Consider the following 26,603-nt stretch of genomic DNA (forward strand, 5'->3'; position numbering starts at 1 on the left):
TCAGATTGCTTTGTCAGTGGTAACAATAGCCCCCTATGTGGAAAAGACCATGAAAGACACAAATCAAAGGGTCCCTTCCTCTGTTCTGCTGTACAGTATTTTATTTTGTTAAAAAGTTGTGAAATAGTGGCCTCTAGCGTTTTGTTATAGCATATATACCTTTGCTAAATGCCTGATTTTACATTGTTGTATACACCCAAGAGAAGGTGTGCTTTGTTTTGGTTGAGTTAATTTGATTGCCACTTGCATTCTGCCCCCCTTCCCCTTGATTTTAATGTTCTGGTTCTCATGAATGATGTAATAGGGAGTCTTGCAGTGCATGAACAGAAGTGAGCAATCAGATGGCTAAAAGACTTGGAACCTAATAGGTTCCCTGGAAGTGCAGGTCTTAAGAGACTCTATATTTTCTACTGATAAAAACACAGAGTGATATTTTTTATGCTTTGTAGTTATATGTTGTATTTTCATGTAGTTATACTTGCATGTATTTTATACATACATACATACTCGTACATACACATATATTTTCATTATGTACTTTGATCCTAACAAGCTGCTTGTTTTCAGAACTGGAACATTTGTGCTTGATAACACATAGATTTATCCTTCCATATGCCATAATTTCTCTTCAAAAATTGCATTTGTTAAAAAGTAGACATTATCTTCTAACTGTGCCCCAGTGACATCTTTCTGTAGGACTACCACTGCAGAAATTCTGTTCATGTTTTGACATTCTGAGAACCATTTGGTCTAATTACTATCTTCTCTAGGTTCCTCTCCCTGGCTACATAGAAGCTTACTCACGGCCACACTATCAGCACAACAGTCCTTCAAGGCTTCCTCATCGGTACGGCCATCCTGCAAATATGCACCCCAGCCTGGAGCAAGTCCCATTGCCCTCTACAGCTGCTTCTCAACAAAGCCTAACAGAAAATGACCCATCGGATCACCCACTCACCAACCTTTCCACAGCAGCATTGGTGAAGGCAATAAGAGAAGAAGTTGCTAAACTTGCCAAGAAACAGACAGACATGTTTGAATTTCAGGTCTGATGGCTTCTTATGCAGAAAGTTTGCATCCCATAGCATGTAGACTTCTAGTTTTCGCATAAGACTTGTTGGGGCTTGTGCCAAAGCGATGCCATTTTTTTTTTTAAATTCTGAAACTGTCAACGATGGAATTTTTTTAACAAATGGATTAAATAGAACAATTTGAAGATCAACTCTCTGCCCATGAAGGCAAGTGTTCCCAGGCAACATTTTGCTAAATATTGATATATTATATTTATGGTATGCAATTGTCTGACTTACCTCCTGTTCCATGAAACCTTTGTTGATGGAGACATAATGAAACCATATGCCTGTGTAATGTTCCAATATATTCAAAGCTTGGGAAGCACAAATATAAATCATTTTGAAGCAATGTTGTGCATGTGAAAAGTAAACTTTTATCTTTCTGGCTCAAAAAGAAACAATAGTAATATAAAAATTATGGGCCGCATATTTCTATATTAGTGGTTAAGCTGGTGCATTTTAGATACTCTATCACAAGCCTGACTGTAGCAAAGTAATAAAGCTCAGTCCTGCCTAGAAACCACATCTGAACCATAAGAATGTGTTGTGAATGGAACTCTATCAAGTCCTTTGTAACTATCCCTGACTTCATCATCTTTGTTCATAATCCAAAAGCCAGAAAAGAGAGAAAACTATGAAGAGGCTCACTAGAGTAATTGGTGACTAAAGTGCTGGTGTAATGTTGCCATTAAATTACATGGAAGTGTTCTCAATACTCCATCTCTCTTCACCATGAAATGGAAAAGAAAATTGACAAAGTAAGTGGGTGTTGAAAGTTCCCTGGAACCGCCCAATGAAAACAAATTCTTTTGAGTGTGTCCTACATTCAAGAGTGTTTCATTCTGAACACATGGTGAAACTGGTAAATTTGAGAACCTGGAGCCTCTCTCAGCTTGGAATAATGAATATGTCTGCTTTTACAAGAAAACCTCTGTTTAACACAGAGTGCCGTCTTTTTTCCTCCTACAAACAATGACTTCTAGTGAAACTATGCCAGGAACCAGCTGACCAGCGCTATGACAGACTCTGATTACAGGGGAGCAATTACCACTGAAACTCATTAAGAAGACACCATATCATTGAGCTTGGGGAACTCCAGCCTGCTCATTATTTTCAAGTGCAAATAAATATCAAGTATGTGGATTCAACAAAGTAGTATTCTGTTAATGGTGGTTGGGGGTGGTATCTTACTGAACCCAGAGCAGTAGATTCTGGAATGCACAGTTATGAAAATATAGCCTTTACTAAAGAGAACAAGGCCTGATGGATCTTGGGGAGTTACAAAAAAAAATGATTGTTAGAAAAATTCATTTTGGTTCTCTCTTTTTTTTTTTTTGTAATGAAACTTTTGCAGGAAAAATGAGATTGCTTTTGAGATCCTATACTTGGGTGTGTTGTCAGTTGGAGTAAACGGTTATGCATTTTAGTTTATTATTTTATCCAGTCTCAACTCTGTAATGCTTTCTGATCTGATTATTTCATTTTGCCAATGAGCTTCTTTGGTCTTTACTAACAAAAACAATGGAGGAAATGCAGTGAACCTTCTAGTCACGAAATCCAGCCTAAATAAGCAGAGAAACAGAACAATTGAAATGAGGGAACCAAAATGGTAAAAGCACAGAATTTTCAAGCAAGCTATATAAAAATAATTATAAACACATTCCCAAGAATGCTACTTAACTATTTCAGTATATGGAGAGAGCTCTCCAAAAGTCTTAATAACTGCAAAATCTTTTGTTGTAATTATCTTTTTGTTTAAACAATTTGCATATAAATAAAATGTATTTTTGTAATTGTTATGTAAATAGCTAGTGTATATTTATAGAAACGATCACACTGCTAAGAACAATTAAGGGCCACAAATTAACAAAATTAATGTAATCAACTTTCTGGTTGGAGATGCTATAGGCATAGATAGCAAGACAACTTTGTAGTAGACCCAAAGAAACTAGACTCCCATAAAACTGAATCTTAAAAAAACACAAACTTTTAATCTCCTATTGGCCATTTAATACTAATTGTTTCATTGTAACGTAACATTTGCTTTTTTGTGTATTCACTTGCTATTTATTTCAATACACTGTTCTTGACAATGGAGGCAAAAAATGTTGAATCCTGAGCAAGGTAGATCTCTGATGGTAATTAATGGAAGTTGCAGCCACTTAAAGCCCATTCAGATTCATTGAGTTCCATGAACTCAGTTTGTCTTTAAAGAACAAACTGTCAGTAGGGAATGCTGAGCAATGTGGGGCAAACTTCTTCAGTTGGTGTGCTAGATAGCTCCAATTCAGAAGAAATTGGAGTCTCAGATTGGGGGGAGGTATTTGTATTGGAAAGGTGGGTGCCTTGTGCCTATGGCCAATGCTGTGCATACCGGTTTAGTGCAAACTGTTTAATTGGGGAGCTGGAAATTGTTGAATTAGATTTACTGAGTAGCTACTGAAGGTCCATGGCTGATTCCTTTGGCTGTCTCTGTGCCCGTAGCCTACATGCTGTGATGAAAGAAGGACTAAGGGTTTACCCATGAAGGAGGGGGATAATGAAGGATGGATTTCCTAAAAACATGGAGCCTGTCCTGCTTGTTGTATTGCATTTAAATGAAGTACACTTGTCTATGCTGATTCGCTAAATATTACTTTCTAACTAGTTCATTTTAATGCTCATGAAATCTAACATACTTTAAAAAACATTTAAAAATGATGTATTGCTTTCAGCTGAACCTAGTTAAGAATTTAAAATACTATGTTGAAAACCTCCTTTTAATTAAACACAGGTAATGATAGAAGGCCTGTAGGAGTGTTCCTATAGAACTGTATTTTAGACTCCTGATCCTTAGTCATACAAAGTGTTTAAACAAATACATTAATGTTTTTAAAGACTTTGGTCTCTTGATTGTATTTTTAGTGCAGTCATAAGCCTATTGCAAGATTGGAATAAAGAAACTGGATTATCTGATGAGTTATAACTTATAAGTCACAATTTAAAAGATATCTGATCACTTTGTTATAATGTTCACACTCCAGTACTGCTATACATATCTAGTTTCTATTGATTTCAGCGGGTCACATAATTTTGCATTGAAAAGGTCAACAGGCATGTGGATGCGGGAGAACCCGTGGACATTATATATCTGGACTTTCAGAAGGCGTTTGACACGGTCCCTCACCAAAGGCTACTGAAAAAACTCCACAGTCAGGGAATTAGAGGACAGGTCCTCTCATGGATTGAGAACTGGTTGGAGGCCAGGAAGCAGAGAGTGGGTGTCAATGGGCAATTTTCACAATGGAGAGAGGTGAAAAGTAGTGTGACCCAAAGATCTGTCCTGGGACCAGTGCTTTTCAACCTCTTCATAAATGACCTGGAGACAGGGTTGAGCAGTGAGGTGGCAAAGTTTGCAGATGACACCAAACTTTTCCGAGTGGTAAAGACCAGAAGTGATTGTGAGGAGCTCTAGAAGGATCTCTCCAGACTGGCAGAATGGGCAGCAGAATGGCAGATGCGCTTCAATGTCAGTAAATGTAAAGTCATGCACATTGGGGCAAAAAATCAAAACTTTAGATATAGGCTGATGGGTTCTGAGCTGTCTGTGACAGATCAGGAGAGAGATCTTGGGGTGTTGGTGGACAGGTCGATGAAAGTGTCGACCCAATGTGCGGCGGCAGTGAAGAAGGCCAATTCTATGCTTGGGATCATTAGGAAGGGTATTGAGAACAAAACGGCTAGTATTATAATGCCATTGTACAAATCTATGGTAAGGCCACACCTGGAGTATTGTGTCCACTTCTGGTCGCCGCATCTCAAAAAAGACATAGTGGAAATGGAAAAGGTGCAAAAGAGAGCGACTAAGATGATTACGGGGCTGGGGCACCTTCCTTATGAGGAAAGGCTACGGCGTTTGGGCCTCTTCAGCCTAGAAAAGAGACACTTGAGGGGGGACATGATTGAGACATACAAAATTATGCAGGGAATGGACAGAGTGGATAGGGAGATGCTCTTTACACTCTCACATAATACCAGAACCAGGGGACATCCACTAAAATTGAGTGTTGGGTGGGTTAGGACAGACAAAAGAAAATATTTATTTACTCAGTGTGTGGTCGGTCTGTGGAACTCCTTGCCACAGGATGTGGTGCTGGTGTCTAGCCTAGACGCCTTTAAAAGGGGATTGGACAAGTTTCTGGATGAAAAATCCATTATGGGGTACAAGCCATGATGTGTATGCGCAACCTCCTGATTTTAGAAATGGGTTATGTCAGAATGCCAGATGCAGGGGAGGGCACGAGGATGAGGTCTCTTGTTATCTGGTGTGCTCCCTGGGGCATTTGGTGGGCCACTGTGAGATACAGGAAGCTGGACTAGATGGGCCTATGGCCTGATTCATTGGGGCTGTTCTTATGTTCTTATGATTTTGGCCCAATATGTATTTAACCAAAAGGGGAATTAATAATAATAGGTCTGTATTCTTCCGAACAATAGTGACTGCAAACTTTATATTTAAGTTTATCATCTGCTGAAATTCTCTAATTAATCACTTTATGAAAAATACCCCCTGGGGTACATTTGACTGACATATATTACTCTCCCAATTAAAAAAGCAATTAATTTTGTTTGTAACATGTTTGTGTAATTTGTAGATGCAGTAATTGGAGTGCTTGTTTTAAGATGAGAAAGGATGCTTCTGGAAAGAAAGCTTCTAATACGTAATATCTAAACACAATCCAATCATGAAGCGGAAATATGGTGTATAAATTATTTGTTCATAGATGGGACATTCTGAGTCATAGTACAGATTCTCAGTGAAGGGTTTTGAAGAGAGCTTATGAATCTTCCCTCCTGCAAAGGCATTCTTTACTACAAGTGTGGGTTGCTGAGAATAATACAGTAGAAAATGTACTTTGAAAGTATCTTTATTCCTCCAATATTTTGAAGGTGATTTTGTTAACCATGAAATGCTTCTGTATGCAGATAAGAGGGTCCTGCAACAGATTGTTGCAGTGTATCAGAACCCCCTAAAATACATTACTATTTGCTTGGCGTAATAGGACAAAGCAGCTGTTTTATTGTGTGTTTCCATCTCCCCCCCCCCCACAAAATTTTCCCTGACTCCTCTCCCGCTTTCCAATCAACTGTACCTTTTGAAGAATCCTTTTTCCCCAGTTTTACCCCAACACACTCTGATCCCATCACCTTTTCCTCTCCCTCATTTCCCCCCTGCTTCACACTTTTTCCCCTTCGGTTTTTCTGTGTTGGCCCCCACAAAATGTTGAATTACATTTTTAGAGGGTGAGCAAGTGATGCTTAAGCTGTTGCAGGCTATGACTTTGTAACTCTTACAGATGTCTGTTTCTCTAAAATGGGGGTGGATGGGAAATGAAAATTTCTGCTTGTCATTTCAGAAGAGAGGCTTCAGAATGTGCATCAGACAGACAAAAGGAATATCAGAGCACATTGCTTCAGGTTCTATTAGCCAGTCTTCTCTTTTTTCGTATTTTGAAAAATGCACCTCTTCTAACTTGGAGCTGCCCCTGCCTTTCCCCTCTATTTCTCTAGGCACATCCCAAGCTTGCTCCCCAGCTTCTTGCCATTCTCCATGTCAGTGCACTCCAAAGCACTTTTCACTGACATAAAGCAAAGTTCAGTGTTCTATGGAAGGGTAGGCAAGAATTGAATTTACCAGTGTAGAACACTATTCCTGACTCTCTTCTTTAACTGCCTCTTATTAGAATGGTGACATCCCTCTTTTTTATTCATCATTCTGAAGAAAAAATAACTGAAAGAGTCTGAGTTTGGATCTGTATTATGGAAGTACTTACATAATGGAGAATTGTTTTCCCTTCCTCTAACTCAGAAGGAGAACATTTGATACTGCCTCACTTATAATTAGGTCCTCATAATCATGGAGGTGCCACATAAGTAAAGCCTTTTTGAATCAGACCAAAGACCCATCATGTTCCCCATGAAGGGGCCATCAGCTGTCTCTGGGAAGTGCAGAAGCAGGAGAGGAAAGCCATACTCCTCCCCTATTGTTGTTCTCCTGCAACTGATATCAAGGCATACTTCTGCTGAACCAGAAGGTAGTGCATCATGTTCATCATGACTAGTAGCCATCAATAGATCTGTCCACTATCAATGTGTCCAAGCCCCCTTTACAAGTTAGTGACCATCCAAGGTAGTGACCATCACAACATCCGGTGGCAACAAAGTTCACAGATTCATGAGCTGTGTAAAGAGGTACCACTTCTTGTCTGTCCTAATAACAACAACAACAACAACAACAACTAGGTATTTATATACCGCCTTTCTGGTGATCGGATTACTCCTCTGACTTTATTCAAGGCAGTTTACATAGGCTGGCGTTTCTAAATCCCTCAAGGGGATTTTTACAATCATAGAGGTTCTCTCTTTCAAGAACCAACAACATTTCAGTTCTCCCACGCAGGCTGACAAGCAGCTCCATCTCTCACATGGAGGGCAGCCAAGACGCTTCTTGCTCACACCAAGAGCAGGTGGAATCACTCAGCTGGGCTTGTCAGCTGCTTGAAGGTCTTGCCACTCTCATTCTCTGCCGGTGTCCTCGAACTGGCGACCTGATGTTGTCTTCGGGCTAACGGAGGCTGTACCCTCTAGACCAGACCTCCTGCCTGATCCTGCCTTAGGACCTCCTCCTGACCTAAACCTCCTGCCGGTCAATTTCAATGTCCTCTTAATTATGAAAATGTTCAAAACTGCAAACACCTGATCTCCATTCAGGTACCTTTCAGTCCAGTGTTCACCAAACTACAGGCTGCATCCGGCACAACACTGAAGCCCCCCCCCCCACTCTTAGTAGCTTACTGTTCTGGTGCAACATTCAAAAGTAGCTCACCCAATTGCTGCAATGCTTTAGGCCAGTGTTTCTCAAACTGTGGGTCGGGACCCACTGCTTTAGGCCAGTGTTTCTCAAACTGTGGGTCGGGACCCACTGCTTTAGGCCAGTGTTTCTCAAACTGTGGGTCGGGACCCACTAGGTGTGTCGCGAGCCAATCTCAGGTGGGTCCCCATTCATTTCAATATTTTATTTTTACTATATTAGACTTGATGCTCCCATGGTATGTGACTGCATTTGGGGAAATATTACAGAACAATACTTTTAACATGCTGCTATATATTTGCCTTTAACAATTATAGTAAATGCAACTTACTCCTGGGTAAGTGTAAGTAGGATTGCAACCTAGGATTGTTAAAACTCTTCCTGCTTGATGATGTCACTTCTGGTCATGACATCACTTCCGGTTAGTCCCAACAGATTCTCATTCTAAAAGGTGGGTCCCAGTGTGAGAACCACTGCTTTAGGCAGTCACATCTGCTTGGAAATGTGGGCACAAAGCTTTCTGGGACAGTGGCTACAGACATGGCTGCCTAGAGCAGGGTTTCTCAAACTGTGGGTTATTACCCATTTGGTGGGTCACAACCTCATTGTGGCTGGGTCACAAAGCTGCAACTGCAAGCTGATAGTAGACGAGCAAAATGCATTGAACCCTATGGAAAATGAAACTGAGCAATAACTGCATGTTTACTTGTGAGTAGGCAAATGTACCCTGGTCCATTGCAAAGGGTAGGCCAAGAGGAATTCAACACTACCAGAATGGTCCTGTCAACACAGTCCTCCAAGAACACCCGAGAAGGAAGGTCAGGTGAAGGGGAGTGCAAGGCTACAGAATGGTTCCAATCGTATGCATGTGGAGATCATTAAGTGCTCCAGAAGGCAGCCCCTTTACCATAGTACAATAAAAAGGCTTCAGCTGGAGTTTTTTTTTTTTCTTTTTTAGTCTTGTGAAGCTAGGTAGGTCCTGATAGTGTGTGATTATTTAAAAGTGGATTCCAGTGCTAATAGGTTTGGGGAGCATTGCTTGTTTGGAAATGGTGGTTGTCTTTTTTTCAGATTCCTCTTTCCTCCCCTATAGTGGAGCTTTATTTCTTCTCCTCATTGTTCAGGGGTTTTTATGCCGTTTAGAAGGAAGCTTTGAATCTCAATCCAGCCCCAACAAAAAGCATGTCGGATTTAAAATTGATTTTGTCCCAAATCACATTGAATTGGCTTAAATATAAGAACTTAAATTGAACTGGGCCTTGGGTAGGGCTGAAAAATCTTACAGTGGTTTTTTTTTTGGGGGGGGGGGGTTGAGGTTTTTGCAGGCAGGCTACAGATTTTTGCAGGCAGGCTTCCCCATCTCATCTCCCCTTATTTATTTGTTTTACTTTACTTTAATTATTTCTATTTATTTATTTAAATTAATTGATTGCTTGATTAATTAATTAATAGCCTGCCTATCTAGGGAAAATGGCACAATTTCAGTGCTTGCCATGGGCAATTTTAGTGCTTGTGGTATTCTCAGGAAAGCGCTTTCTGCTTGATGATGTCACTTCCGACCATGATATCACTTGCAGTGGGTGGAAATAATGACTACCTTTCCGGTGGGTCCCGGACAGATTGTCATTCTCAAAAGTGGGTCCTGGTGCTAAGAGTTTGAGAACAACTGACCTAGAGCATAGCATTGCAGCAGTCAGGTGGGCTTCTTTTGAACATCATGCCAGAATGGTAAGCACTGGTCCAAACGGGGAGCGCTTTTTCCATGCACAGTAGTGACAAGTTTGGCAACCACTGATTTAGTCAATCATCATAGTCTGGTAGTAAAACAAGGATTTTCTACATATTAGAGATTTGAGCTTTTTCTTTTTTCATACAAGAAACTTAGTGATTACTTGAATCATACTTCCCATCAGCAATTCACAGCTTCTTCTTTGCCTCTGAGCCCTGTGCCTCCCATCATACCAGCAGCCCACCAGCACTCAGATAGTACAAACCTAGTACAGTTGCTCCTCACCTCCTTAGTCCCTCCCATGCTCCCTTCCCCTCTCAAGCTTCCTTATTCCCTGCACTGCACAATTCCTTCTGCCTTCTGCTGCTTGTTTTCCCCAAAACAGATCAAACTAACTTATCCCATAGCAGCTGCACGGATTTTTATCATTCCATTAATAGCTGCAACTGGCTGTCTTTAACTTACTGTATGTTCAAGATAATCTGAGAAGCAGTGACAGCTATAAACAGGATGTTCTGTCTTTTCCTTATGTATGCAAAGGTGAACTTGGTCATTATTTCTTTCCCAAGTGTAGTTGCCCCAGCAGAATGCATGGTGTATTACTAAACTGTTTCACGAAGTTACTATGGATCACTCCCTTGAATTGGTTGGAACCCATAAGCAACTCCATTTGGACAGGTCTCCATTTTGACTGCAAACTCATTGATTCAAGCACAGGGCTTCCTTTTTCCTTCTTCCAGCAACTAGGTTTTAAGGGACCATATGGGAAATATGCAACGTAGGTACTTCCCATGAGAGTGCTGCACCTCCCCTGGGACTGCCAATGCTAGTGTGAGAAGTAATTGTACCCAAAACCCCTACTGCATAGTCTCCCTATTTTCTACATTACCTCAGTGATATGGAGAGTATACATATGGAAGTGTCGTAATTACATCAGACGGTAGCACAAATAATTGTTTATTCTTAGAAATGCTGTCCAGTGCGAAATATCTCCTTTCTATCAAATCCCTCTATCCAGTGTGTCATGAAAGGAGGATGGGCTTCTAGTAACCACCTGCTGATCCAGGGCAGTGATGCCTAGTGCCAAGCACTCACTCCCTTCCCATCTCTTATTCTTCCAATCAGTGTGGACATGCAGCTTTTACTAGACTTGGTAGAGCTAATTCACTGCCATCAGCCCAAGAAATCGGTTCCCAGAGGGGTTCCCTGGGCAAACCCTTTCCCAAGAATGCTATTTAGGGTTGTTAAAATGCCCTCCTTCTGACAGTAACACCTGCAGGCGGGAAGGCTGACAAATCCACTGATCCCTGATCACAGCAGAGGTTTTAAGCAAAAAAGTTTTATCAAAGGATGAGGGGAAAAAATGTAAAAAGGTTTGGTTTCTCATAGATAAATGTCCCCTGAATGGTGCTGGCTCTGCAGTGAAGTCTCATATGTGCAGGCCCTGCTGGACTAAGCTGAGAGCCTGAACTGCTGAGCCTGACCTCAGCATAGCCTGAACTGAGGAAACAAGAGCTCTGGAGGGGGAGGACAGACCGACAGAATCCAATGCTCCTGGCTGATACATGGTCCCTTTCTGTACCTGAGGCTCTCCCCAGCAGCCTTCCACTCTGCTCACCAGAGAGTGGCTCTCCCTATCTCCCCTGTCCCAGCTGCACAGTGATTTAGGGTCTCAAGTATTTTAATTGCCCCTTGACTCCAACTGGCAGTTTTTGACTGTTGATGCTTATCTTGGGTGGGTGGCGGCCCTTTCTCTCTTCTTGGAACTTCGGCAAGCAGAAGGTCAACTGCCTGATGGAAACAACTTGACATGGCAGAACCTCTTTACAGTCTTCACAGGTATCTGCACCTGCATTAACTGTAATGTCCTTTGCACATCAGTACTTGCCCCTTCACCATGGAATGCTTTGTCTTCTGAGGTTCATGCTCATATGCAACAAGCTGTTTTTAACAGATCCCTCATGCACTCCAGATCCCCATTTTTCACTGCCCCTCCTCACCCCCACTCCTCCAGTGACAGGTCAGGAGCTTTGCCACCTCATGAGGCAGTGCTCCCGAAATGGCAGCTGACAGAATGTTCTGTGCTGTGTCAGCAGTCATACTGTTACAGTGGACGTCTCTTCTCTTGTCACAAAGTGCTGTATAGAACAGCCCAATCCTGCATAGGAATGGGTTGCATGTGTTTCTCCAGCAGTTATCTTTTCTGGGCAGGCTCAGTGATGTCCTCAGTACATCACCTGGGTGATTCACAGCCCAATTCTGCATAGGACTGGGCTGTAATTGTTCCTTTAGCAGTTATCTTTTCTGGGCAGGCTCAATGATGTCCTCAGTACATCACCTGGGTGATTTTCCACATTCTCCACATTCAAACTGCAGGCTCTTGGGTTTCTTTTCAGTCACTTAGAGCTTTCTCTGTGCTTTCCAGCAGCCTCTGATATAAACATATTTTATTCAAACTCTTGGCTCCATCAGTGAGGCAACAAAACCTCCTTCTGTTATTCTTTTACCTCAGAAACTCACAATGGATATATGTTCTCTCTGCCTCTCTCACTTCTCCTCACTGGCAGTAGCATCTCCAGGTGATCCACCACCACTCCCTGCTTCTGTATACTGCAGTGTTACAATACTACCAAATGTGAAATATCGAGAAATCCAGTTTTCAAAATGTAAATATGCCCTTCTGGCCTAAGGCTGTGGATGTGTTTCCTTTTGGCCAGCTCCCAGAACCCACAAAGACTTTGGCTACCAATTATACACTTTCAGTGTATAATTTTTGTGACAATATTGCTTTCAGGTTCAAGCAAAAGATCAGTACTCAGTTATCTTTTTTTCAGGATTAGGATATTATAGAGCACATATGGATGTGGGATGCTTCTGTTAATAGTGTGTATCAGATTCTCTGCCAGACCCCTGAAAAAATAATTTTATATCTATGCTACAGAGCAACCAATAGAAATAATCCTCAGGTGTGCCTCACAGAATTATTGTACATCATATCATGTTTCACTTGGCCTGAACACAGTCAAGTGATTTGCTATTCTGGAACAAAACAAATATAGTAGCTACTGTCCAAGTCCAACATGGACAAGTCTACTTAAGCACATTGAAGATAAGAGTGATAATTCAAGAATCACTGCAGAAATACAGTAGGAATAATTAAGGTGCTCCCTGTACTGAGCATTCAGAATTTGCATCAGTTCTAGGAAATAAGTGATGGTGGTAGTGTGCAATTCAGAAGGGATTAGCCCAAAAGATTGCTTATTTTTGCATACATGCATGCCCACCCACTCAGCCACCCCACATACAGTGTCTCTGCATAATTCTTTCTTCCATGATAAAACTTAAGGTTGCAACTGATGTCCAGTGTAACCACTGACTCATCACTTATTCTCATTACTTATTCTCAGAATAAGTAATGCATAGATACTAGTCTTAAGAATACCACACAGAGAGTAAGGAACCGCTGGAGCCAACTGCTGACAATCATGTTCCTAACTCAGCAGGCAATCAGTTACTATATAAAAATAGGCGAGTCCTGAGTTTCATGTCCTAAGGAAGTTGCTGTAGCCTCTGAGGAAGCCTACCAAAGTTGTGGGTGAAATGTAAGATTTCAGTTTTTAGTTGCTGATTTTAGTGCTTAGCTTTTTAGTTCTTACTTCTGGTCTTTTTAGTTTTTAGCCTTTACTTGAGCTTTTAGTTTTCAGTTTTAATCCTTGGTTGTTAGCTTTGAGTGTGGTTTTAGTTTATGGTCATTTTTATTTTTCAGTGTTCTTAGCTTAGTTTTTAGTCTTTAGTTTCTAGCACTTAGTTTTTAGTTTTAGTATAGACCATGGCACTCATTCTGAAATTTTTTTATAGTCCAGTATAGAATCTAGCCGTGAAAGCCTTTATAAGGAGCATCAATAAAAAAGTTGATCCTCCTACATTGCAAAGTATAAGGTACCATTACAACATGATTGGAGTTCTGTAAAAACATATAATCTGTTTTCACTGCTCCACGCTGTTCACTTAATGAAAAAAGGCTATATCAAATTGCCTCTGCTTCTCTGAAAGGCTTTTTTCTTCTGTACCCACATTCAATAAGGAATTCTGTTCTCCAATGAAAGGCTTATTTATATTATCTTGTCCCTTCAAAGCAGTGAACTTTTTCTTCCACTGGAAGTGAATCCAGAATTGTGCTAAAATGTCCAGCATGCACTGCTTGAGTAGGGTGACCATATCTCAAAAGAAGCAGAGCAATGTTCAACAGGTACAGCTTTACTGGTTACTATAACATGATTGATGCCCCTGCAACCTGTGGAACATTTGTGTGCCTTTCTTGGAGCTTGTAAAGAGAAAAAAGCCTTTCCTTCATAGTGCCTTTGCAGTATGGTCATACTGTTATTTTCAAAGAACTGAGGGCCTTTCCCCCATGCCTAAATAAAAAGGAATAGCCTCAGGGCATATAAGAGTGTTACTAAGGGTAATGCCAAATCTATGCTACTTTTCAATCTTGTCCATTAAAATAACTTGGTGGGGTTATCTGTTAGCAAGGGTAGGTAAGTGTATAGCCACTAGAACAAATTGGACTAAGGACCTTGTATATTTCTCTTGCAACAAAAGTAAACCTCAAATACTTCCTCTTTTGTCTCTAAATGGTTTAGTATCTCATTGTTCCCATCATTCAGAAGCCAAAGCCGTTTCAGATTTCTGAAGTGGAAGAATTCACTGCATTCCAGGGAGGGAGGACGTGGATATCACTGTAGACACTCTGTACCCGTGGCTATTATACCCCCACTTTGAGGTGTCTACTATGGTAATACTGCGCAGAGGATTTTTCTTTGGACACTATTATTAAGACTCCTGAAATGAAAGCATGCAGATTGCTGACATTTTTTAAAGAAACCTTGCCCACAAGTTCAATTTCCTCGAAATGCCGTATCTCTGATTACAGCATGGATGGAGGAGTTAATTCACAAGATGGCTTTTCAGAATGGCAATAAATGGCACCTGACAACTACAGTCTGGCAAGCCTGTGTAGAAAAAATGTGGGAAGAGAATGGAAATGTTGTCCCCCTGTTGTGTGCAATTCTCTCACTCTCTAAAGTGAGAGTTGGCTCTGTTTTGACCCCAGGTCCTTCCTAAATGGCCAGCGTTGTCGCTGACAGTCCTAAGCAAAAGCTATGTGCTTGGCCACCACAGGCCCCCTTTGCCTGCTGGCACATATTACTGTCACCAGTATTGAGAGTGCAAGGGTTGGTCCAATCAGGTGGTCCAATGTCCAACCTGGCCAAGCCCTGATGCCACAGTTGTGATTTGCTCCCAGTACTTAAGAACATAAGAACAGCCCCACTGGATCAGGCCATAGGCCCATCTAGTCCAGCTTCCTGTATCTCACAGCGGCCCACCAAATGCCCCAGGGAGCACACCAGATAACAAGAAACCTCATCCTGGTGCCCTCCCTTGCATTGGCATTCTGACATAGCCCATTTCTAAAAGCAGGAGGTTGCATATACACATCATGGCTTGTAATCCATAATGGATTTTTCCTCCAGAAACTTGTCCAATCCCCTTTTAAAGGCGTCCAGGCCAGTCGCCATCACCACATCCTGCGGCAAGGAGTTCCACAGACCGACCACACGCTGAGTAAAGAAATATGTACATAAGAACATAAGAATAAGTAGAATAAAGTAGAATAAAAGTAGAATGATCCACTCCCAATACCTTACCTCTACACCTCAGCTGCTTCCTCCCTCACTAAACCAGGCAAAGGGCATTGATCTCCTTTCTCCCAATGCAGAAGACAATGAGTTGTTTGACAGAGCCCCTTCAGTACCTTAGCTATTTAACAAGAAATACAGGCACAGAGCTCTTTTTAATGTCTTCTTCCCTGCATAAATAGCAATTCAGGCTTCAGTGCAGCTCTCCTCTTTCATAACTAAGGAAGTCAGCCATTTTTGCCCATGTCAGCCACCCCTCCTTCCTCCTACAAACAACAGAGGCTTTGTCAGAGTTTCACCCTTATACTGCCTCTCCTGACTCTCCAAAGGAGTGACTGAGCCGTGTTATAAAAGGTGAGTTCTGCTGAAGCTTCTTGTGCTCATTACGCCGGGAAGGAAAGAACTGAGGAGCCTGTTGCTTGTGTCTTCCTCATGTAGGCATGTATCAGTGGATTGACTGTCTCTTCGGCCATTGCTAAAGTCAAATTGATTTCGCTGTATTTACTGTAAAATTGATTTTTCTGTATTAACTGTACTATATTTATCACATTTATACCCCACCTTCTTAAGGTAACATCTTCTCACAGTGGCAACCAAAATCTAAAACACATATTAAAAAACAAGCAACACTAATGAAATACGTATGATTACAGGAAAAGCAACTTTATCATAAGAACATTGAATGGTTGGCAACCTTCAGTCTCAAAAGACTATGGTATAAGCCTACAGCACCCGGTATTCCCAGGTGGTCTCCCATCCAAGTACTAACCAGGCCTGACCCTGCTTAGCTTCTGAGATCAGACGAGATCAGGCATGTGCAGGGTAACAGTTGCCCATAAGAACATTAAGGCAGCAGAAAATCAACAACTTCAGCTGAAGTCTCTGTGAAAAAAGGATCTTCACTCTTCATTTGAAAGTAGGCAAAGAGGGGGCTTCATGGATACCCTCAGGCAGTAGTGTAGCCAGGGGCAGTGCGGTAGGTACAGCAGGTGCCGCAATGCGCCGTGTAATCAGCCCCTCCCACTTGTCATCGGAGCCGTTTGGGACAGTGATGGCAACACGCCTATGCATTGCTGTTGCTGCCCTAAATGGTTCTGACAGTGAGTGGAACGGGCCGCTTCAAGCACGCCTTGTTGTGGTGCCTGCTATACTTACTGCTCTGCTCCCCTGGCTATGCTACTGCCCTCAGGGAAAGAATGCCCAGCTGTTGAGCCACCACCTGTAAAGTAAAGTACCACCTGTCTCTGGTACTCACCAAACATGCCTGAACTAATGACGACTTAGAGAAGAGGACCTGTGAGGCTGAAGTTGACAGGCCTGGCTCAAGTTGAATCAACTTGCCAAGCTGCACCACATTCCATTGCCAACACTGACTTTTTCCCCCTGGCGCATGCATGCCGTTGCTCCTGCTGCCATCGCCACCTCCTCCACTCTTCTGATGCCACTACCATTTCTTCGACATGGGCTGGGTGGGGAGGATCATGAACAATGAAACCATCCTCCTCCCTGCCTGGCCAGTTTAAAAGAAGTAGCAGGGGAAAAAAGGAAGCAGAGATGGATGTAGCCACAGTGAGGACGTGTTTCCCAACCATGGTTGCAGTGGTTACAACCTCCTTCAGCTCTGCCATTGTGAGCTTTGGCAGTGCTGCTGGAGAAGTACCTTCCTTCAGCAAGTCTTTATATGCAGATAGCTGTTCTCAGAACAACTTCCTTCCGCCATCACCCCCAAATGCTCATGTACACAGACAGGCTCTCTGACCCTCTTACTCTCCTATCCAGTTGCACAGTTTCTTCAAGAAAGTTTTTCCTATCATTATAACCACAAGCCTGGCAGCGTTCTTCTTAACAGAGGTCTGCATAAATGACTTGTGCCAACAGCTGGTACATCTGGATAAAAGCTATCCTTAAGAGAAACTGGACTGAGCCATTTTGAGACCAGAAACAGGTTGGTGCTTGTTTGGTGTGATATGTACAGTCTGCTGCACACTGGCTAATATTCTGCAGTAGCTGCATTCTGAACCAATGCAACTGAGCCCTGCGTGTCAAGGCATGTTGTCCTTGACTTCCCATTACTTAGACCCTGCATACAGAAATGCCCTGTAGTCTTTCTGATAAAGAGGAATGTAACAACCCCTTCATCAATTCTGCTAGGAAAAGGTCAGTTGGTCATGGTCAAAGGAGATAATGTAGTGCCAGCCACACCTACGTTCCTTCCCTCCTGCTATGGGACCATCTATCAGTGCATCTGAGTTTGCAAGCAGAAGCAAGCACAGTGCCACCATATGCTGTACCAGTTGCAAAATCCTCCACCAAGCGCATCCCACCAGTTCAGTCACCCAGGTCACTTCTGCAGATTTGCACATGTCTTCCAACAAAAGATGCACGGCCAAAGCTGAAGGACTCATTACAACGAATGCTTAAATTCATTCAGCTTCATATTCGCCTTCAACAGAAACAATGGCTCAAAGGTAGCATTTGTAATGTGTGAAGCACCTTGCTTTCAACTTTCTACTGCAGAGCCCCACTTTGATCTCAGCCACATGCAGCTCACCTCTTTGATAGGTTGTGTTGGAACCAATTCTAGTGACTGGCCAAAATCCACTCACAACAAACCAGAACAACCTAATATGTGATGTTCATGACACTGTTAACTGTTTGGAGCCTTGAGTACATCATGACAGTGACTTGGCTGTCCAGGTAACACTTAAGTTACCTTAACACTTAAGTTCTCAAAAGTTAAAGTAGGAGTGAATGAATGAGCAAGAAGTATTCTAAGTGGTCAAACAGCAAAAGATGAAGTGTTGTTGCATACTGCCATCTAGTGGACAAGTCAGATTTTTTAAAAAGTAAAATTCTCTACAATTCTCTTGTTTAAGCTTTCTTGAGGGGCACATCACCTCTTGCTGCTGCTCTTCCAACATAGCAAAAGCAGGAGGGTTCTTGGGTTGATGGCAAGAGAGCCTCATTTGGGTAAAAGGCAACAACTTTGGTTCAGTGTAACACTTTCCTCTTCTGCCATCTGGCTCGAGAAAAGCCTCCTATCTTGGAGTGAGGAAGCTCTCAGGTTATGGCATTTTCTGTAAGTCTGAGTAGGATAGTCAAACAAGATGTGGCTTGGCATGGCATCTTCCAAGAGCAAGGCTTACACATCCATGACAGCAACTTCAAGTATGCTGAATCATGTGTAACTAAGCCATCACAGGCATAATGCTAAACCTGTTTTACACACACACACACGCACACACTTATTTCTCTGCCTATAGCTGACTTCTGTCTACTTGATGATTGATTTTTGAATATCTGTATAGAAGTCTCTGCAAAGTATTGCACTCAATTAGATGTGAGATGGTGTGGAAGTTCCGTTTGTGCTGTTATAGTCTGCAGTGGCCTCCTCACACATGCAAACTGATGTTGCAATAATTAAGTGAGACCCATGTATGTCTCACCAGCCCACAGGGTTTTCACATTGCCTCAATCACAATGCTTTTCAACGTATTCCGCTCTCAGTCATCAGCTCCATAAGTAATAAAATCGATCTGTATGCATCATCTGTTTATACTGCCCACCTCTTATCTCCAAAGTAACAACACTGTGCCTTTAAACATGTATATTTAAGTTGAATAGGGTGTTTAATATTAATGCCATGCACACACTTTCAGATAATTGCTGAAAAATTACAAGGTTGAAATTGGCGATTGCTTTGTATTTGGTATGTATAATATTGGACAAATAATGTACAAAATACTAATTATAGAATGAGCTGTAAATTTTGAGCTTGCCAGTTTTGGACAGAAATGCATAGTCATTAAAATAATATGTTACACAAAAAGTCAATTAGAATAATGTAAGATGAAAAGTCTCATGATGCCGGTGAATGTTTCTTCAGAAGCCGACCAGTCATTACATCTTGTGTCTTCTCATCTTTTAGTGCCTTCAGAAGCTTATCTGTAAAGGAATGGAAGGCAGCATTAGGCCATCAATAATACAAAATGCAAATGACATAATTAGAGATGGTAACATTGTAGTATGCAACTTACTGATAAAATTAACATCAACCACAGCCTGACCACAGAAAAGGCTACCTGAAATCCTCATGTGGAGTAGTGAGTTTAAGGGGGTGGCCAAACTGAGAAGAGGAGCCTCATACTCTATGTTTGCCCTCTCTGTCCTGTCCTCCAAAGCAGGTGGGTAGAGGATCCGGGCAGTGGCAACCCCCTTCTTTTTCTAGGAATATGAGCTTTACACAAGGAGCTTTTCAGATATCTGTGGTTCCTGCGAGCCTCTTGTATTGTGCTCTAAGGACCACTGGAACTTCCAAACCCCTTCCTGCAATGACTGGAATACGTGTCAAGGGTTTCACCTTTATTTTAATGCAAGTGGAACAGAGTTGCCCTTGTGATTATGCCTGAATAGTTTTAATTTGCTAAAGCAGCACATCCAGCAATTATATGAATTATAACTTCTAGTTTCTCCACACATTCTGACAGAAATCTGATCCTGGTAACATAATGAAAAAAATAATTGCAAGTTTCCTCAGTCTTCTCTTGATGTAAGAAATTGTTCCATTTGCAATAAGTAGTGCTCTGTAGAAGCCAAGTGCCTCGGGAACAAAGTGCCAGGTTTAACCTCAGTGTGAAGAGAGGGAGAAGGTAAGTGGACCTCTGCATTTTTGGAGAAGGAGAGGGAGGACTCTCTGAGTTGTGAAGAGGAGAGGAGGAGGACGATGAGAAGGAGAAGGTAAGTGTACTCTTTGTCTTTCTAACTCTTTGTCTTCTAACCTTAAATCAACATTGAAATTTAGCTTTACCTTTAGCTTAGCTTTACCTAAGCTTTACCTAAGTTAGCATCTAATCTAACCAGAGGGAGGGAGTCTAAGGTCCAGCAAGTTGGGGCACAGGAGCTAGGTGAGGGCAATAAAAATATATACGTGAGTGTGTCCATAGGTCTACTCTGAGCAGGAGCAGAGTCCTACTCATGAGTAAGGGCCCAAGGTACAGAAACTTGGAAAAGTAAATAAAACATAGAAGGATAACATAGAAAGCAAGTTTTTCTACTTTGTTTAAATTAACCCTATACTTAACCCGAGTTAAACTTAATCCAAGTTAGAACATAATCTAAAGGTTCAGTAATTTGGGACACAGGATCTAGGTGAGAGCAATAAATAAATAAACAAATAAATACTTTCTCTCACAGAAACCCTTGACTTCCGACGGGCGGACTTCCCTCAAATGAGGAGGCTGGTTAGAAGGAGATTGAAAGGGAAGGTAAAAAGAGTCCAATCTCTCCAGAGTGCATGGAGGCTGCTTAAAACAACAGTAATAGAGGCCCAGCGGAAGTGTGTAACGCAAAGGATGAAGGGCTTGACTAAGTCCAGGAGGGTGCCCACATGGCTAACGAGCCAAGTTAGCTTCCTTCAGTTAATGGAAGTCTTGCCCTAATGAGGAGAATAAAAAGGAACAAACTGTGGCAAAAGAAATGTAAGAAGGTGATACGGGAGGCCAAGAGAGACTATGAGGAACGCATGGCCAGCAACTTTAAGGGGAATAATAAAAGCTTCTTCAAATATGTTAGAAGCAGGAAACCCACCAGAGAAGTGGTTGGCCCTCTGGATGGTGAGGGAAGGAAAGGGGAGATAAAAGGAGACTTAGAGAAGGCAGAGAAATTAAATGAGTTCTATGCATCTATCTTCATGGCAGAAGACCTTGGGCAAATACCGCTGCACGAACGGCCCCTCCTGACCAAGGAATTAAGTTAGATAGAGGTTGAAACAGAAGATGTCTCAGACCTCATTGATAAATTAAAGATCAATAAGTCACCGGACCCTGATGGCATGCACCCAAGATTTATTAAGGAATGAAAGAATGAAGTTGCTGATCTCTTGACTAAAATATGCAACGTGTCTCTCAAAACGGCCATGGTGCCAGAGGATTGGAGGATAGCAAATGTCATACCAATCTTTAGAAAGGGAAAGAGGGGGGACCCGGGAAACTATAGATCGGTCAGCCTAACATCTATACCAGGTAAGATGGTGGAATGCCTCATCAAAGACAGAATCTCAAAACACATAGACGAATAGGCCTTGCTGAGGGAGAATCAGCTTGGCTTCTGTAAGGGTAAGTCTTGCCTCACAAACTTTTTAGAATTCTTTGAAAAGGTCAGTAGGCCTGTAAATGTGGGAGAACCCGTGGACATTATATATCTGGACTTTCAGAAGGCGTCCGACATGGTCCCTCACCAAAGGCTACTGAAAAAACTCCACAGTCAGCGAATTAGAGGACAGGTCCTCTCCTGGACTGAGACCTGGTTGAAGACAAGGAAACAGAGAGTGGGTGTCAATGGGCAATTTTCACAATGGAGAGAGGTGAAAAGTGGTGTGCACCAAGGATCTGTCCTGGAACCAGTGCTTTTCAACCTCTTCATAAATGACCTGGAGACAGGGTTGAGCAGTGAGGTGGCAAAGTTTGCAGATGACACCAAACTTTTCTGAGTGGTGAAGCCCAGAAGTGATTGTGAGGAGCTCCAGAAGGATCTCTCCAAACTGGCAGAATGGGCAGCAAAATGGCAGATGTACTTCAATGTCAGTAAGTGTAAAGTCATGCACATTGGGGCAAAAAAATCAAAACTTCTGATATAGGCTGATGGGTTCTGAGCTGTCTGTGACAGATCAGGAGAGAGATCTTGGGGTGGTGGTCGACAGGTCGATGAAAGTGTTGACCCAATGTGTGGCAGCTGTAAAGTAGACCAATTCTATGCTTAGGATCATTAGAAAAGGTATTGAGAACAAAACAGCTAATATTATAATGCTGTTGTACAAATCTATGGTAAGGCCACACCTGTCCAGTTCTGGTCACCACTTCTCAAAAAGGACATAGTGGAAATGGAAAAGGTGCAAAAGAGAGCGACTAAGATGATTACTGGGCTGGGGCACCTTCCTTATGAGGAAAGGCTACAGCGTTTGGACCTCTTCAGCCTAGAAAAGAGACGCCTGAGGGGGGACATGATTGAGGCATACAAAATTATGCATGGGAAGGATAAAGTGGATAGAGAGATGTTCCGTACACTCTCACATAACACCAGAACCAGGGGACATCCACTAAAATTGCGTGTTGGGAGGGCTAGGACAGACCAAAGAAAATATTTCTTTACTCAGTGTGTGGTTAGTCTGTGGAACTCCTTGCCACAGGATGTGATGATGGCGTCTGGCCTGGATGACTTTAAAAGGGGATTGGACAAGTTTCTGGAGGAAAAATCCATTATGGGTTACAAGCCATGATATGTATGTGCAACCTCCTCATTTTAGAAATGGGCTATGTCAGATGCAAGGGAGGGCACCAGGATGCAGGTCTCTTGTTATCTGGTGTGTTCCCTGGGGCATTTGGTGGGCTGCTGTGAGATACAGGAAGCTGGACTAGATGGGCCTATGGTCTGATCCAGTGGGACTGTTCTTATGTTCTTAAGTAGTGTTCAACCAATGTGAAGAGATCTTTTGCTATTGATACCTTCCTTTAAAGGTTACAGGAATGTTTGCCGTGCAGGGTCTTAGATTCCAACTGGCATTCTCTTTGAATTAGTTGTCAATATTGGTTCAAATGATCATCCTTCAAATATAATCTATTATCTTGTTGCTCTAATGCTTTGAAGATTGAGTAAGATAAAAGTTCTAAAATATTTTCTAAGATTAGTAAGCTGACTTTTAGAATGTGATGTCCCCTACACCCCCGTGCTTGGATTTGGAACATATAAAAGCTTAACAAAAAGACTTGCATGATGCGTTTTCAAGCTCATCAGGTCATTTAATTATGCCCAGAGAGTGTGTCAGTGCAGAAATGGCCCTTGTGTTGATGACATTTGTTTCAGGCAGCTGGTTTTTCAATTCCTTCAATCACATCTTCACATAAATTATTGTAGAATGTTAGAAGGAAAAATGGAAACACCCTATCTGGTGTAAAACAAACCAATCCAGATCCAGAAGCTTAAGCATTTTTAAGGAAATGAGTGAATGATATAACTGTCACCTGGTTTATTAAGATGAAAATATTCATGCCTATAAAAGGATCATAGAGTTGCCTAAAGACTTCTATGGAGGCTTTAAATTCAAGGCACTTGGGGTTCAGATCACAGCAACTGAAAACTAAGGACCATGAAATGAATTGTTGGTGTTTCAACCTCTAGACATGCTGTGTTTGGAAGATTGGTTGTGATGATATCCTGTATTGTGGGAGTAAGATGGGTCATTTCTGTTATGTCATTGCCATGAGCATAGGTAAAAGGGTTCCATTGTCAAGGTATTATGGTAGAGATGTTGGGGTGGATAGTTAGAATACAAGATCAAGCGATTTGTGAGAACCACTTGTGAGATTCACTGCAAAGAGACTGGGATGGACAGGTTGGGCTCTGCTTGATTCTTTGAGTTACTTACACTGTTGTGGGTCTGATCCATCCCCAGTGAGTGCCAGAAGTTCCAACTCCTTCAGTCGAATGCCCAACTCACAGATCTCCCCATCGGATTGTTGCTGCTGATGTGCCCCACTTCCACACTGGGGACTGCTGTCGGCAGCAGGACAGAAGAAGCGCAGTGGCTCATAGGGGATGGGGGCCAGGCCAGCTGGCCATGGGGGTGGGCAGCAGCGCTCATTGGTGGAGGGGAGGAGCCCAAGCCCAGGTGGAGGTCTCTGAGGCCCAGCGGATCCTGCTTCACTCCCTCGCAATGGCACAAAAAGCTTCCGCCAGAGGCTGCAGTCAGCTAGGTTGGTGCTTGGTGCAGTTCGGTCATAGAGAGAGGGAAAGTACAGAGGGGGTGGTGGTCGAGGGGGTGGAGGTGGCTGTTGCTGGTGGTTCATGGAGCTGCTCCTGATGGCTCAGCAACCAGTGCTGCTGCCTTGGAAACAATGGAACCTGGAAGAACTCATGGGGTTATAGTGTTCTCCATAGAATATTACCCTTCAAGCTGTACCCACCACTTTAGACAAGAAACTTTCACAGGATATGGATTTTAGGACTGGAGCATTACAGTGCTGGAACCTTGTTTTAATGATCTAGAATCTTGTTGAATGAAAATGTGCTTTGGTCTTTGAATGTTAGCTTGCGTGCAAACAAATGGGTTTGGGAAGACCCAAGCAGAAGAATCCAGGCAACAGAACAGCACCTCCTGTGACTACTATCATTCCTCCTATTGACAGAGGAAGGCAGGTTCTGGGCAGCCCTCCTGCAGTGTAGGTGCCGTGAAACAGTAAAAAGAATCTTACCTGCCATCTTGTATATTGACATGATTTTCCTCCTTTTGTCAAGACCTGGTTACAAACCATATTGGGCTTCCTGAAACTTCTGAAATAAAGACTTGCAAGGTCATGTAGCTGTATCCAAACTGCAATATGGATGTTGAAAATTAGACCATGAACCACCTTTCTGGTTGTTGATATGATTGAGAATTTCCTAGGACACGTATTCTAACTCGATGGCTCCTGTTGAGTTCAAGGCTGATTTAACCACAGAGGCTGATTTGCGGCAAACACTAGCAATTTTGAGCATTTAGGATATTGTCAACAATACATTGGTCTGTAACATATACTGTACAAAATTTGTCAGATATCATGTTCCATTTATGTTCTTTTAACGAAATGAATGTGGGGTGGGTGGATGGATGGATGGATGGATGGATGGATGGATGGATAGATGATAGATAGATAGAAGATAGAAGATCGATAGATCGATAGATAGATAGATGATAGATAGATGATAGATAGATAGATGATAGATAGATAGATGATAGATAGATAGATAGAATTTGTATTTCAGGGAAATCTGTATTTGAGTTTGAAAAACTACCCAAGATTATTTGAATGCTGCTGCACAGGAGATTTTTTTTTTTCCATCTAAAGTGACCTTAAATATTGTTATTTCTCCTGCCAGCAATAATGACAGCCTGCATTTCTAACCTTATGGAGGCATTTGCACCTCTGAAAACATTTTATCATTGATCTCAAAAGCACTGATATAGCCAATCTGAATTTTCAACAATCAGGAAGTTAGCAGCCAGCCTTGCAAAAAGATAACACCTACATTTCTAACAAGGCAAGGAACACGTTGACACAAAGAAAACCAGACACTAGCAGCTCTTTATGTTGTAGGCTTGCTTTGTGAACCCTTATGGTGACAATAGCTGGTCAGTTTCACAGCAACTGAAAAGGCTTTTGTTCCAGAATCAACATACTAAGTCTGCATAAAAGTTATGAAGGTTTTTTCCCTGAGTGTCAACAATAACAGTTTTAAAAATAACAATTTTTCTCAGTTGTGTGCCTAATTCCTAATTTGCGCTTCATTCTACACTTATTTTCCATACAAAGGTCCTCTCCAGGTAAACCTCTTAACCAAACTAATGGTTTTCTGGGAATAAGCTTTATACCCATTTTCTATTTGATGTCTCGTTTTTAGTAGGCTGATTCACCCGTGGTGTCCAGTGCAACTGAATCACATATACAATGTGGGTGGAGCTACTAAAGTTCTGCAATCTTTCACATACAGTGATGCCTCACAAGATGAAATTAATTCGTTTCGTGAGTCGTTTCGTATTGCGAAAATTTCGTCTTGCGAAGCGCGGTTTCCCATAGGAATGCATTGAAATTTAATTAATGCGTTCCTATGGGCAAAAAAAGTCAGAACAAAGTCAAATTTGGTTTACAAAGTGTTTATTAAGTGCTCTTTAAAGGCATACATACTGTACAGAGGATTTCAAAAATTTCAAGCACAAAACTTCAATGCATCCTGGGTATTAACAGTTGTGCGATTTAAAACAAAACAAAACAAAACAAAATTCATCTTGCGAAGCACAGCCATAGAAAAATTCGTCTTGCGAGTCACCAAAAAAATCGCAAAATGCTTTCGTCTTGCGAGTTTTTCGTTGCGCGAGGCATTTGTCTTGCGAGGCATCACTGTACTCTCAAAAGGCCTCCCCTTAGTACCCCATGATTGAATTCACGACAACTTTAGCTTTATGACTAACAGCCCAATCCTAATCCCACTGGAACAGGCAGGCCAGTTGGCCTGCCCTGTATCCAGCGCGAAGTTGGAGCTGGCTGTGGCTCAGTCCAGAGTGAGGGGAATTGATTCCCTTTACCCCAGGTAATGCTGCAGCAGCCCCACTGGGGCTACTTGGATCTGTGCCACCTAAAGAGGTGGTATAGATCTGAGCAGCCCAGTGCTGCACCAGGTCACCTGGGGGGGGTTTTGGATCTGGCCTATGTGCAGGATCCTGG

General features: G+C 42.1%; 2 protein-coding genes and 1 pseudogene across 2 annotated transcripts in view; 1 reads left to right on the top strand and 2 right to left on the bottom strand.

The window, feature by feature from the left end:
- Positions 1 to 1,052, top strand: part of KIAA1549L (KIAA1549 like) — a 183,637-nt gene extending 182,585 nt beyond the window's left edge. Inside the window, exon 21 of the mRNA XM_066610104.1 lies at positions 771 to 1,052. Coding sequence (XP_066466201.1) covers positions 771 to 1,052 — 282 coding nt within the window. The remainder of the gene's footprint in view (positions 1 to 770) is intronic.
- A 15,019-nt stretch (positions 1,053 to 16,071) lies between these two features.
- LOC136638260 (5S ribosomal RNA) lies at positions 16,072 to 16,192 on the bottom strand (annotated as a pseudogene).
- A 3,018-nt stretch (positions 16,193 to 19,210) lies between these two features.
- On the bottom strand, positions 19,211 to 24,191 carry C1H11orf91 (chromosome 1 C11orf91 homolog). The gene is made up of 2 exons (XM_066629767.1): positions 23,771 to 24,191; positions 19,211 to 19,296 (listed from the first exon to the last, which is right to left on the bottom strand). Exons 1-2 carry the CDS (start codon positions 24,189 to 24,191, stop codon positions 19,211 to 19,213), a joined length of 507 nt encoding a protein of 168 aa, XP_066485864.1.
- Between the last annotated feature and the right edge of the window lie 2,412 nt (positions 24,192 to 26,603).

This window comes from Tiliqua scincoides, chromosome 1 (genome assembly GCF_035046505.1).
Source record: "Tiliqua scincoides isolate rTilSci1 chromosome 1, rTilSci1.hap2, whole genome shotgun sequence".
Classification (NCBI taxonomy): domain Eukaryota; kingdom Metazoa; phylum Chordata; class Lepidosauria; order Squamata; family Scincidae; genus Tiliqua; species Tiliqua scincoides.